The sequence below is a fragment of the Pipistrellus hanaki genome (assembly GCF_964339955.1).
Source record: "Pipistrellus hanaki genome assembly, chromosome: 3".
Lineage (NCBI taxonomy): Eukaryota > Metazoa > Chordata > Mammalia > Chiroptera > Vespertilionidae > Pipistrellus > Pipistrellus hanaki.
The window spans coordinates 120250623-120263156 of record NC_140505.1 but is presented as its reverse complement, the minus strand read 5'-3'; the positions used below and the strand labels follow the sequence as shown (position 1 = coordinate 120263156).

Genomic DNA, 12534 nt, shown 5'->3' with positions numbered 1-12534 from the left:
GAAAGCATGCTTGAACCAGTAACTCAGGTGACTTCATTTTAACATATAGAATGATTGACATTCAGCTGAAATCACCACTGTTATAAATAAGTTACACTAAAGGGGATTTTTCATCACTGATTGTGAATTTAATTAAATGACACACAAGGTCACTTGTAATTAATATATCCACTGTTCCCTTAGAATTCTTATTATTAACATCAAAATTTTGCTTAGAGTTGGTAAACATTTTACAGTTTGAGAAATGTCTGCAACTCCTCCTCTGTTTGGTTTTACATTGACCTAAATCTCCAAATGTTCACGGATGTAGCTAAGAAGCAACATTTCACAGATGTGGCCTCTCTGACTTCTTGAGTCTTGGAGAAGTTGTTGCATCAACACAGATATTCTTCAGTTCTGCATAACACCAGTTTCCATTGTAGGAATAATAACTCTGATAATGTATGAGTGAAGGGCTCAAAACTAAGCCATCCATTTAAGAATTTAAATCATGATTCTTGACTTCTGCTCTTTCCACATAGTGTTACTGCAGAAAGTTAATGGGAACAATAAAGTGGCTACATCATGGGAAAAATCCATGAGATGAGGTTAAAATATATCCTCTCATTGAAGTCAGAGTCTGTGGAAACACATGAGTTCTCAAATTATTTCAGTTGAATCTGAATGTGATCAACCCCACAAACAAGTCCACTCTGGTTGTAGGCAAGCTGTTTAGTTCATTTGTTTATACTCAAAAAGAACAGAAAGGTGAGAGAGAGAGAGAGAGAGAGAGAGAGAGAGAGAGAGAGAGAGAGAGAGAGAGAGAGAGAGAGAGAGAGAGAGAGAGAGAGAGAGAGAGAGAGAGAGAGAGAGAGAAATAGGACAGAAGAGAATAGAGGGTTTGAATGATAAAATCATTTGCTGTATCTTTAACAATAATAAGAAGCAGCTATATGATTTAAAGGCAAATAACCACATCTGATTGAGGACTTTCCTCTTGTGACTTTCAGGAATCAGCTCTATCAATCACCCAGGCTATATCCCTACCAGACAGCTCCTTCAGCTCAGTCTGCATTTTAAAATGCAGCAGCAACATGGCAGGCCCTTAATACTTTTTATTACAATGTTTTTGAAAATTTTAAGCAAGAAGAATATTGTATTTAAAAGTGTGTATGGGTGTATCTTTGATTCAGCAGTTAATAAGGATTTAAAAGATTAGCAATCTACTTAGCCAATTAAATATTAACTGGCTTTAAAAAATATTACTCATTATCCTGGTTGGACAGGAGTATGAATTTATAGGGAGTTAGGTGAGGTCAGAACTGTAGAGTTTACCAGCCTGCAACCTCCTCCACAAAGGCCGTTTGGGGTTTATAATACCAACATTATCGGCCTGTCCATTTAGATGTGGAATTATTGCATCATGTTAGAGTTTTCTTGGTTCATTCACAAAACTATTTTAATCAGCTTTTCTTTGTAGCCAAGAAAGAGCTGCAGTTTGTGACACACAATTACACATCTCTTTAAGCTCAGTTTCCTCACTGCTTCCTAAGAGACCATGTAAAACTCAGGGCTATTATAGTCCACAGTGACTATCAGCAGAGTCTGCTAATGTCACTTTTATTTCTTTCTTTTATTTTAAAAAATACACTTTCTTTTTTAAAAATAAATATATTTTATTGATTTTTTTTACAGAGAGAAAGGGAGAGAGATGGAGAGTTAGAAACATCAATGAGAGAGAAACATCGATCAGCTGCCTCTTGCACACCCCCTACTGAGGAATGTGCCTGCAACCAAGGTACATGCCCTTGACCAGAATGGAACCTAGGATATTTCATTCCACAGGCTGACGCTCTATCCACTGAGCCAAACCGGTTTCAGCTATACTTTCTTTTTAATGTACTGATTTGAGAGAGAGAGAGATATATAAATGAGAGAAAGACATAAATTTGTTGTTCCACTTATTTATGAATTTATTGGCTTATTGTATGTGCCCTGACCAGGGATCAAACTTGCAAGGTTGATATTTTGGGATGACACTCTACCTACTGAGCTATTCTGCCAGGTCCCTTGTATTTCTTCATCTTAGAAGGCTACTTAGTTGTTTATTATTTTTCAAATTGTTTAAACATGCATATATGATGTATAGGGATTCTTACAGTCAGATCCTACAACTGGTAAAATGTTATTCGTATATTTTTAAGGAAGACTCAATATTGCTATGTATAAAAAAAAAATCCCCATTTATTCAAAGATGTTCTCTTCATTTTAATATCCTAAAATTTTCTGTGAAGATATTCTGATATTTAAGATATAAGCACATTTCTTATTAAAAGCTAAATTTATTAGAATTGATGCTATCATTACTTACAATTTTTAAAAGATGTTGCTTAATGTTATTTTGCATTCGCAGCTCATGAAAAGCAGTCTTGTTTTGAATTGCATCTTAGTGTTCCTAACTATAGATATGATATTCATGACTTCATGAAGTTCTTTCAAAAATAAAATGAGTAATAAAATGTAATATTTAGGAACAATGCTGGGAAAATTTCTAGATCCTATCCATGGAGCAAGCGTCTGATTAATTTTGGGGTACTATTCCTGGAGAGCCGTTTTGCTTGTACTCACAGGATCCTTTTGAATGACAGATAAGGACTTACCTCATCCAGCCTGCGCTCCGTGCCCAGAGCCAGGAGGTTATTGTATTCCCTTTCCAGAATCTGCCTCGCCTGTTGGCATCAAATGACAGTCACCGACACTGAAGTCACATTGCATTTACAAATAATAGACATTCTATTTATCTGAGAAAGCATTACATATCCTGTTTCATTTATGGTGTCTTAAGTTTTTATTCCTCCATATCTACAAGCCATTATAAATTTAACCTATAAATAAAAGGTAGTACAACTTGCTTGCATCTATGAACAGTAGAGAAATAGCCTCACACAAATGTCCCTCTCTTGGCTACTTTATTGAAACGGAAACTTTTGTATAAAATTTGAAAGGCATAAAAACAAAATAAAAAGTGAAGTTAGTGTGCCGAATTTTGGACAAGTCTGTGCAGGAAGTTCTCAAACCTGGTCAATGATTACCATTTGAGGAAACTTTAGGTAAGATTCTTGTGACTAATCTCTTTGATACCTGATTTATTAGGCCTGTGATATAGGCTATAGGATTTACTTAAAAATGTTAAGAAACTCCGGTGATTCAAACAATTATCCCGATTTGGGAATCCATGGCATCCCCAATGCTAAGTGTCTGTATAACCCAGATATGTAAATAGAAATGACTGCCTCGCAGGGAGGCAGAGACCCGGGCCATCTGTCAGGACACTGTTTTGGTGAATCTGGCATTCAGAGGCCAGGTTGGACCACATAACCTCCAAATGCCTTCCAGCTTAATTGTATGATAATGTTTTGGATAGAAATTCAGTAAGTTGAAATGAAAGCCCCAGTGACATATTTCAAGGGTTGAGCTGTCTCCTTAGGCATCATTAAATCCTCCCCCCCCCCTAAAGTTTTGCTTGCTGTGATGTAAATGAGGCACTGCCTGCAGCTCGGAGGGCTTGCCTGGGTGTTCTGTGTCGGAATCTGCAGTAACAAAGCCATGCTGCTGTAGTCAAAGTTCTCGTCCAGGGCGATCAGTGAGCCGTGCACGCCACTCTCAAGGATATTATTTGCATATTCTCGAAGGCCAATTGCTTGGATCCAGCGAATAACTCGGTCATTGCTCCATACCAACACATCTAGGAAAAGAGGTGCATCATTTTAGGCTGCAATATTTTGCATAATAAACAAAATTACTGGCTGAAATGGGCCACAGGCATTCTGGCCAAGTCAGCATTTATGCTGATTTCTCTGTCCACTCCCAAGCTGGCTGGACCCTTTAGGTTGCATGTATTTACTTTTCTAACAATGAAGCGTTTGCACTTTTAACCTATAAAAAATTGTCACTTTTAAGAGTTTATTGTCACTAATATGAGATCCCTTTCATCACATGGAACACAAGGTCTGTGTGTCTTGTTTTCACTTAGAAGCTCCAGGGTCTGTCTGAAGTTCAGTATTTTTACCACCAGATGGGGATATTTCTTGATACACAGCTTCAGAAAAGAGAGCAAACCGAGAACCTAGAAAGGGTCTTCATCAGAGTTTTTTAACCACTACGCAAACATTTCCTGTAGACTAGAAGATACTTCTTTTTTCTCACCTGAAGTAATAAATCAGAGACCAGAACAGTAATATAAAACAAGAACTAACTAGTTTGATACTTCCCTGCTAATCTGGCAATTCATTATTTAAAATCACATACTAATGCAAAAATCAATCACTCAGTCAAATCACAAGTTGATTTTCCTATTAGCTTAAAAAGTTGTATTTTACTGAGGTATGAAACAGTAAATTTTATTTTCTGAAACTAAAACCTTCAGGGAAAAATATCATAAATCCTTTTTTAAGAGGAAAACATATAAAGGTGTATTTTTTTTTTTCCATTTCTTCCCATTATAAGTTGACAAAATGCTATATAGCAATGACCAAAATAGAAAGAATAGATTGTTCCATAGGAAAAAATGTAAGGAACTTAAGAGGAAATTAGAAAAAGGAATGGAAACATTTTCCTAAATCCTATAGAAAGGCAAGTGAAACTCATAAATTATTATTACAGTAAAAGTACATTTTTCTGTTCATTTTTTTTCTAAATGAAATGTACACCTTTTAGAAAAAGGTTATACTTTTTCTAAAAAGGTATTTTGAAAATTAGTTTTCAATGTCTCCCATTTAAAAAAGCAAGGTAGTATTTTTTGAAGGGAAGGTGAGAAAGTGTATTTATCGATATATACAACATTTTTTCAAAGGCATTACTAATTTGTCTTAATGTATTCATTTAACCAAGTGAGGTTTTCTTGTGTATAACATTAAAGCCATAAAATGATAATGATGCCTCGGTTTCATAGAGGTTCTTTCATCTCAATTAGGTTCAAATTTTTTTGTTAGTCCTCACCTGGAGATATTTTCCCCATTGATTTTTAGAAAGAATGGAAGGGAGAGGGAAAGACACACAGAGAGAAACATCGATGTGAGAGAGACACATCAATTGGTTGCCTCCCCCATATGCCCCAGTGGGGATGAAGCCTGCAACCTGGGACCCTTCAGTCCAAGGGCCGATGCTATAACCACTGTGTACTGGTTAGGGCTAGGTTCAAATTTTTAAAAATATATATATATTTATTGATTTTTTACAGAGAGGAAGGGAGAGGGATAGAGAGTCACAAACATCGATGAGAGAGAAACATCGATCAGCTGCCTCCTGCACACCCCCAGTTGGGGATGTGCCCGCAATCAAGGTACATGCCCTTGACCGGAATTGAACCTGGGACCTTTCAGTTCGCAGGCTGACGCTCTATCCACTGAGCCAAACCGGTTTCAACTAGGTTCAAATTTTTAAACATATTTTTCCAAATCTCCCATATCTTTAATAACTGATTTGATCAATTTCTCATATTTTTAGTCTCTCCCACTATGATTAGGAAAAGCACTGTTTAGAATTCTGCATCTAACAGATTGCTTGTCCCCATTTGTTTAATTCTTTTTCTACTTCTATGTTTAGATCTGTCTGATTTTGCTTTTCCTATTTTAAGTCTATATATCACATGCTTATAAATTTGCCACATCTTCCCTTTTATTATAAAACACCCATTTTATATTTAGTAATGCTTCCTGCCTTAAATTCTATCTTCTGATATTATAAAAACCACAGCAGCTTTCCTTAGTGCTTGCTTATCGCCTTTCCTATGAAGTTATAGATATTTATGGTTGGAAAGAGCATATAATTGTTTTAATTTTTTCAATGGTTTCTTTAATCAAATTAGTTAATTCCCTTTCACTTGATATTATTGTTCAGATATTTGAGTTTAAATATACTATATCTCAATTTGCCTTACCTGTCTTTTATTCTTTTTCTCTCCTTCCTTGCCTTTTTACAAGCTAAGTCATTTAAAATTTATTTTATTCTACCACTTCATTAGCTTTTAAAGCCTGTAATATGCATCTTTGATTTGTAATCTACTACAAATCAGTACCTTTATCACTCCTAGATAATGAAAAGAACAATTTAATTTAATTTATTCCCTTCTTGCCTTTTGCATTATAGTTGTTATAATATCTATTATTTCTATATGAAATTCAAATTCCACAGACATTACTATTTATTGCTTTTATTATCATTATTAAAATTTCCCATACATTGCTTCCTTATATTTCAAATTGTGAATTTGATTCTTGGCTTTATCTACTCTATTATTGATTCCTAATACATTATTTTTCATCTTAGCTAGCATATCCTTCATTTATGACTGGTCCTTTTTATGCTGTTGAGGTTCTTACTATGTTCATTGAGCATCCTGAAAAGCACTGTTTTGAACTCTGCATCTAATAGATTGCTTGTCCCCAAGTTTTTAGTTCTTTTTCTATAGTTTTATTCTGTTCTTTCATTTGGGGTGTGTTTCTTTGTCTCCTCATTTTCACAGTCTCCCTGTGTTTGTGTCTATGTATTAGGGAGAGCTTTACAGAGTGGCCTAAGGTAGTAGGTGTCCTGCACAGTCCAGTGGCACTACCTCCCAGATCACCCCAGCTGGGTACTCAAAGTGCATCCCCCATGAGGGCTGTGTTCACTGTCCTCTTGCAGTTAAGCCTTGATTGCTGTTGGCAAGTCAGTGGGAGGGATTTATTCCCAGGCCATTCAGTTGCAAGGACTGGCTATGATCACTGACCTCTGGCCAGCAAATAGGATGTAGGTTGGTTAGCATTATACTTTGGTTATATTAATCTGCTACTGTTGTTAGCAACTGATCAGTTCTAACGCTTGAGTACAGCACACTTGCACTTCAAAAGTTGGGCAGATATGTACAGCTGACAGCAATGGTTATCCAGTTGTTTTCACTAAAAGCAACATTTTTAAAAACTCACAGGATAATAGTTTTCTCAAGAAAACAACAAAACTGTCCAGGTTTCTTTCTACTAAGTGGATTGTAAATAGGAAGAGTTTGTTCTTTTTTAGAGCTGGGTTTATATTTTGATAGTCTAAGAAATATTAAAGTCACCATTTTTTTAATCAAATATATTGAGATAGAGTATGTGGTGAAATGGCTGTAACCCATAAGGGCTACCAAGATTATCTCAGAGATAGTAAGACCCCACCCCCAACAGATTTATGGTTTAGAACCAGCTCAATCCAAAACAAGTGACTAATTCCACCCTGTGGTAACCCCTAGCTCCACTATTTGCTCTTTGCAATACATTAACATACTAAAAGGCACACGATAGTGATAGGAAGCAGAAAGCCCATATAGACACAGAATGGCCAACTGTGCTCTTCCAGAAAGTCTCCACCCTTTCCCAGAATTTTTCTGAATATTCCTCCCCCTTATTGAATGCCCTACCTCTCGCTTAAATGAGCCTCAATGAATGAAGTAAATCTTACTGGGGGCAAGGGGAAGTATGTTCCCTCTGTGAAGTAGCCTTCTGTCTATCTCACTGCTTCACTAATAAGCTCTCTTCCCCTTTAAACTCCACACTGGCTAGCCTTTGAATTCTTTCCTGCGGGGAAACCAAGCACCCACACTGGGTGATGGACCTTTGGGTTCTGGGACCCCTGAACACCTGTGTCAATATGTCTAGTCAAAAATTCCATCGCCGCAACTGTAATTAAGAGTCATCAAGTATATAAAATAAGCCACTTATTTATAGGTTGAAAACAAATAATTTAAACTCTTCTTCTTCAGAACAGCAATATATCTTTTTTTTTTTCCATTTTATAAATCAAATCTCTTTGTCTAAATCTGTTTCTAAGAAAAATTTATGTCCTGTCTTTAAATCTTTTTAGAGACCCTCCTGGACCTAAACAATAAATGGCCAGAGATCAGAGCTGACTGTTTCTTAGCAACAAATTAAATGTTAGTACATTCTTGATATTCACGTGGTCTCTTCACTTTTGAAAACTGTTTATTAAGGTCAAGGTTAATTAACACTTCAGATAATAACAGAGATCCCCTAGTCACAGTCAAGAGTTATTCTTGTAAATGTCATCAGATCAGTTACAGGAAATAGGGGCTATTTATAATCTCACTCACAGCTACTTATCATAGGAAGTTGGCTGTGTTTAATCTTAATGAATTATGGAAGTTTATTTTCCTCAGAGCTACACTCTAAAAAGCAACTGTCAAATACTAATACAATATTTGATGTAGGGCCAAATGGGTAATTCTTCTTCTTTATGTCTATCTATATATGAATATTCCATGTGGTGGGACCAAGCATAAATAAGATTTACCAGGAAAATATACTTCAAAAAGAAAACTAGAAAGTGGTATCCCTTAAGTTCAAATGATGGAAACCAAAGATGAATTACAAAAAATAAATTATATACAATATTTCTCTGAATCATAATGAGAATGTTCTATTAAAAGTTTAACAAAAATATCTATATGGAGGCACCTTTAGAAAAACCCCCAGAATGTATAATTAATAAGTTCAGAGGAATAAATTTCAATTTAAAAGATCATTTGAGGTATTTACCAAATGAGATATTTACCTTGCAAAGATATGATATTCTTTTCTGTATTTTAATCAGAAAACTAATGAAAAAGAAATAATGATGACACAATTCTAGCCAAACACTTAGGTTACTTAATGATCATTGTAAAACACACAGCATTTTAGGTTTATAAAAGTGAAAGCTAACCACCTTCTCCCAAAAAGGCATCTGAGATGAAAGAAAGTATATTACCTTTTATTTCATGTTGGCTTGCTTCTCGTCTTCTTTCCAGTTCTTTTCTGTCATAATTCAACCTTTTCAAGCACATAATCCCATACTGTAAACTTGTTCTGTTATTTTTTAAAGTAAAAACATGTTAAATATCTCAGCAGATGAAGAATGTTCCTTGATTAAGCAGAGTCAACAGTGTGCACTACTTTTAGGACAACAGGTTAATACACTACATCTGTAATTAAATTATTTAGTATTGCAGGAAAATAAAATTATAGTTATCTAACTAAGCACACAGTGTTTTTAAAGAGAAAAAATACTTGCAAAATGAGAAAAGTCATGAAAATAATTATGGATTATGTCATTTATTCATATGCTTTTGTCTTCCATTAGGCTATATTGACAAGTGAACATGTCACTCTTTTGAAAATAATTTGAAGAGTCACTATTATGGAGTCAGAAAAGAATATATGTGAAATTTATATTCTCTTTTAAAGTTAATGAGGACAGAATTATAAAAATATCAATAAGTGAAGTGATGAGATAACCAAATATTAAGATGAACAGCCACCAACTCTAAGTGATACAGAAAGTATGTGAAAGGAACAAATCGGCAGATATTCGAACTCTGGAATAAAGAGCAGAAGCTTAACTGATCCTTAAAGAATCAGGTGCAAAAAAAGAGTTATTAAAGAAAATGGAGCATCATGACCATGGGGCTGCAGATGAAAGTTTAAATGCCTGGTGATACTCAGGTACACTATCTGGGGTTAAAATCCACGGTAGGAAGCCAAGAGAAATAATATTATATAGAGAAAGTGGAGTTCTATTAAGGAAAGCTTTGCATTTAGTGTAAGTGTGGAATACACCCAGATGCTACGGATTTTATTAGGAGGAAAAACATTTTCTGGTTTAAGAAAGAATAATCTGGTAGCAAAATAGAAGATGAGAAAAAGAAATAAACCTAGGAGACAAGGAACTCAATTAAGGTGCCAGTGATGCCAAAATAATGGTCATAGTAATACAGTTGCCACAGGCATGAAAAGTAAGCCCAGAAACCAGAAATGTCTAGAGAGAAGAAAGGAAGAGATCTGGAAATAGCAGATATAAAGGATGTGGAGGACTGTACTAAATAGGAATCTTCAAGTTTCAAGAGGAAAGAACATTGATCATTAGTGATCTCTTAGGTGTTTGGAAATACACACAAATTTTATACCTACACATTGGCTAGGTTACCTAAGTGTAATGGTCATAATTAGGATGCAATCCTAAGCTGTGCACTTTAATAAAGACAATGTGGAGCTCAAAATATTTCACAATTAGAAAATTAAATCTGTACTGGGTATCATAGGCTGAATTATGTTCCCCAAAATTTATATGTAAGTCCTAATACCCAGTAGTACTTCAGAATGTGGCTGTATTTGGAGATAGAGTCTTAAACGAGGCAATTAAGTTAAAACACAGCCTTTAGAGTAAGCCTTATTCCAGTCTGACTAATGATGTCTTCACAGGAAGAGGGAATTTGGGCAGACAGACAGGAATGATGCAGGTGCACATGCAGAGCAGAGACAATGCGAGGACACAGGAGAAGGCGGCATCTGCGATGTAAGGGGAAACCAATCCTGCTGGCACCTTGATCCCAGATTTTATGATTCCAGAATTGTGAAAAAATAAAGGTATGCTGTTGAAGCCACCCAGTCTGTAGGATTTTATTATGGCAGCCCTAGCAAATTAACTCAGTGGGCTACTATAAAATGTCAATATAATAAACATCATAGACATCAGGCTGCTTGAAGTTAAATCAATGGCTCTTGGCAAGTTTCTGGCAAGATTTTATATGTAATATAAGGTTGTGCTATAAAAAGGATATATCTTATTAAAACAGTGTCTGACAGACTGTCATCCATGGGCTGTCAAGATCATGAGATGCAATATGCAGTAGGTACTACCTGCTATACATCAGACCTAAGCACAGAATGAAGATGAAGCTTGTGTATTTACTGTCTGGAACAAACCAGAACCCTGCCATTTGAGTAATTTTTATTTTTTTAAAAAAGAAAACTTGATTATTATAATAATTATTTCTACTATAATAATAAAGTGATTAAAAGTAGATCTAAAAAAAGTAGATCTAGTAAAGAATTGGAAGAAATACAAGTGTGTCATCAAATATTCTAGTATGCAAGGATCTAATGCAACTATGCAACATGTGAGGGCCTAACTGCTCAGTGACAGGGAACTCATTATCTCACAATGTGTATGCTGTAGGGCAACTGAGAGTGATCCAAAGTTTCTATTGCACACAAATCACTCAGTTTAGTACCTACACCTGTTTGAACTAGAACAGTGCATGTTCAACAGAACAAATATTATTCTACTATCATATAAGTATATTCAAGCATAGAGAACTTATCTGAAGTCTTGCCATATCCAAGTTAAATGTCTTAAATTTCTTGAACCTTTCCACCAGACTTTTATCACTTCATCAAGAACAATTTAATTATATAAATTAATACAATTTGTCATTGTCATCTCACCATATGGTAGGACTACTCTTATGCCTGCCAAAAAACACAATCTAAATACACCCTGGCGAGTCATTAACCCAAACTGAGGTATTTGTGTCAACTACAAGTCACATATCTTTCTCACTTGAACTGTTTTTAAATCATGGATTTCCTATCCAATATTTTAATGGTTTTTAAAAACTATGTTATGTCCCTTGCAGGTAGCTCAGTTAGTTAAAGCTTTATCCCATATGCCAAGACTGCAGGATTGATACCTGATGTGGGCACATACAAGATTCAATCAATGAATACATAAATAAGTGGAGCAACAATATCTTTTTTTTTAAAAAAAATTTTATTGATTTTTTACAGAGAGGAAGGGAGAGAGAGAGAGCTAGAAATGTCGATGAGAGAGAAACATCGACCAGCTGCCTCTTGCACACCCCACACCAGGGATGTGCTCGCAACCAAGGTACATGCCCCTGACCGGAGTCAAACCTGGGACCTTTCAGTCCGCAGACTGATGCTCTACCACTGAGCCAAACCGGTTTCGGCAGCAACAAGATCTCTCTCTCTCTCTCTCTCTCTCTCTCTCTCTCTCTCTCTCTCTCTCTCTCTCCTCTCTCTCATCAATAAATACAAAAGTGTTATATTTATCTGGACCTCATTTAATCCATCAGTGTTAATAACTCTGTTAATATTCAAAGTATTTGCATACCTTATTAAAGAGTCCCAATTATTATCTTTTTATACTAACTAGATGTCATCATATATGATTTTGAAATTTTTTTAAAGAGAGAAAGGAAAATGAGAAACACTCATGTGAGATAGAAACATTGATCAGCTACACCCTGCCTGGGATTGAACCCCCAGCCTAGCTTTGTTTCTTGACCAGGAATCAAACCTGAAACCTTTGTGGGGTATGGGATTATACTCCAGCCAACTGAGCCACCTGGGCAGGGCTGTGTATCTGATTTTTATATCATTTTCCTTTTAGTCCCTAGTTTACTGATGGACAGGATGTGACCAAATACTTTCCAAAGCTAAATTCATCTATATTTATGTTTATTAATTTACCATTTTAATCAACCACACATAAGACACATAATCCAACTAACAATTTTTCACATAACCCTTAAATGTAAAATGTTTATGACATGCTATTATAGCAAGCCTGTTTTTACTGCCTCGATGGCAAACAACTTAAAAAAGAAATGTATTTTATTCATCTGTGTCCTCACAGCTGTCTCATAATCCATTCAGGATTTTCCCCCCTGAAAATTAATGT

General features: G+C 35.5%; 1 protein-coding gene across 16 annotated transcripts in view; it reads right to left on the bottom strand.

Annotated features, from left to right (window-relative positions):
* The window catches only part of PPFIA2 (PTPRF interacting protein alpha 2), a 421613-nt gene that overhangs the window by 6656 nt on the left and 402423 nt on the right, over window positions 1-12534 (bottom strand). For all 16 annotated transcript variants that reach the window (XM_084878850.1, XM_084878843.1, XM_084878856.1 and 13 more), the window contains 3 exons: window positions 8761-8858; window positions 3549-3724; window positions 2640-2708 (listed from right to left, as the gene is read on the bottom strand). In XM_084878850.1, coding sequence (XP_084734976.1) covers window positions 2640-2708; window positions 3549-3724; window positions 8761-8858 — 343 coding nt within the window. The remainder of the gene's footprint in view (window positions 1-2639; window positions 2709-3548; window positions 3725-8760; window positions 8859-12534) is intronic.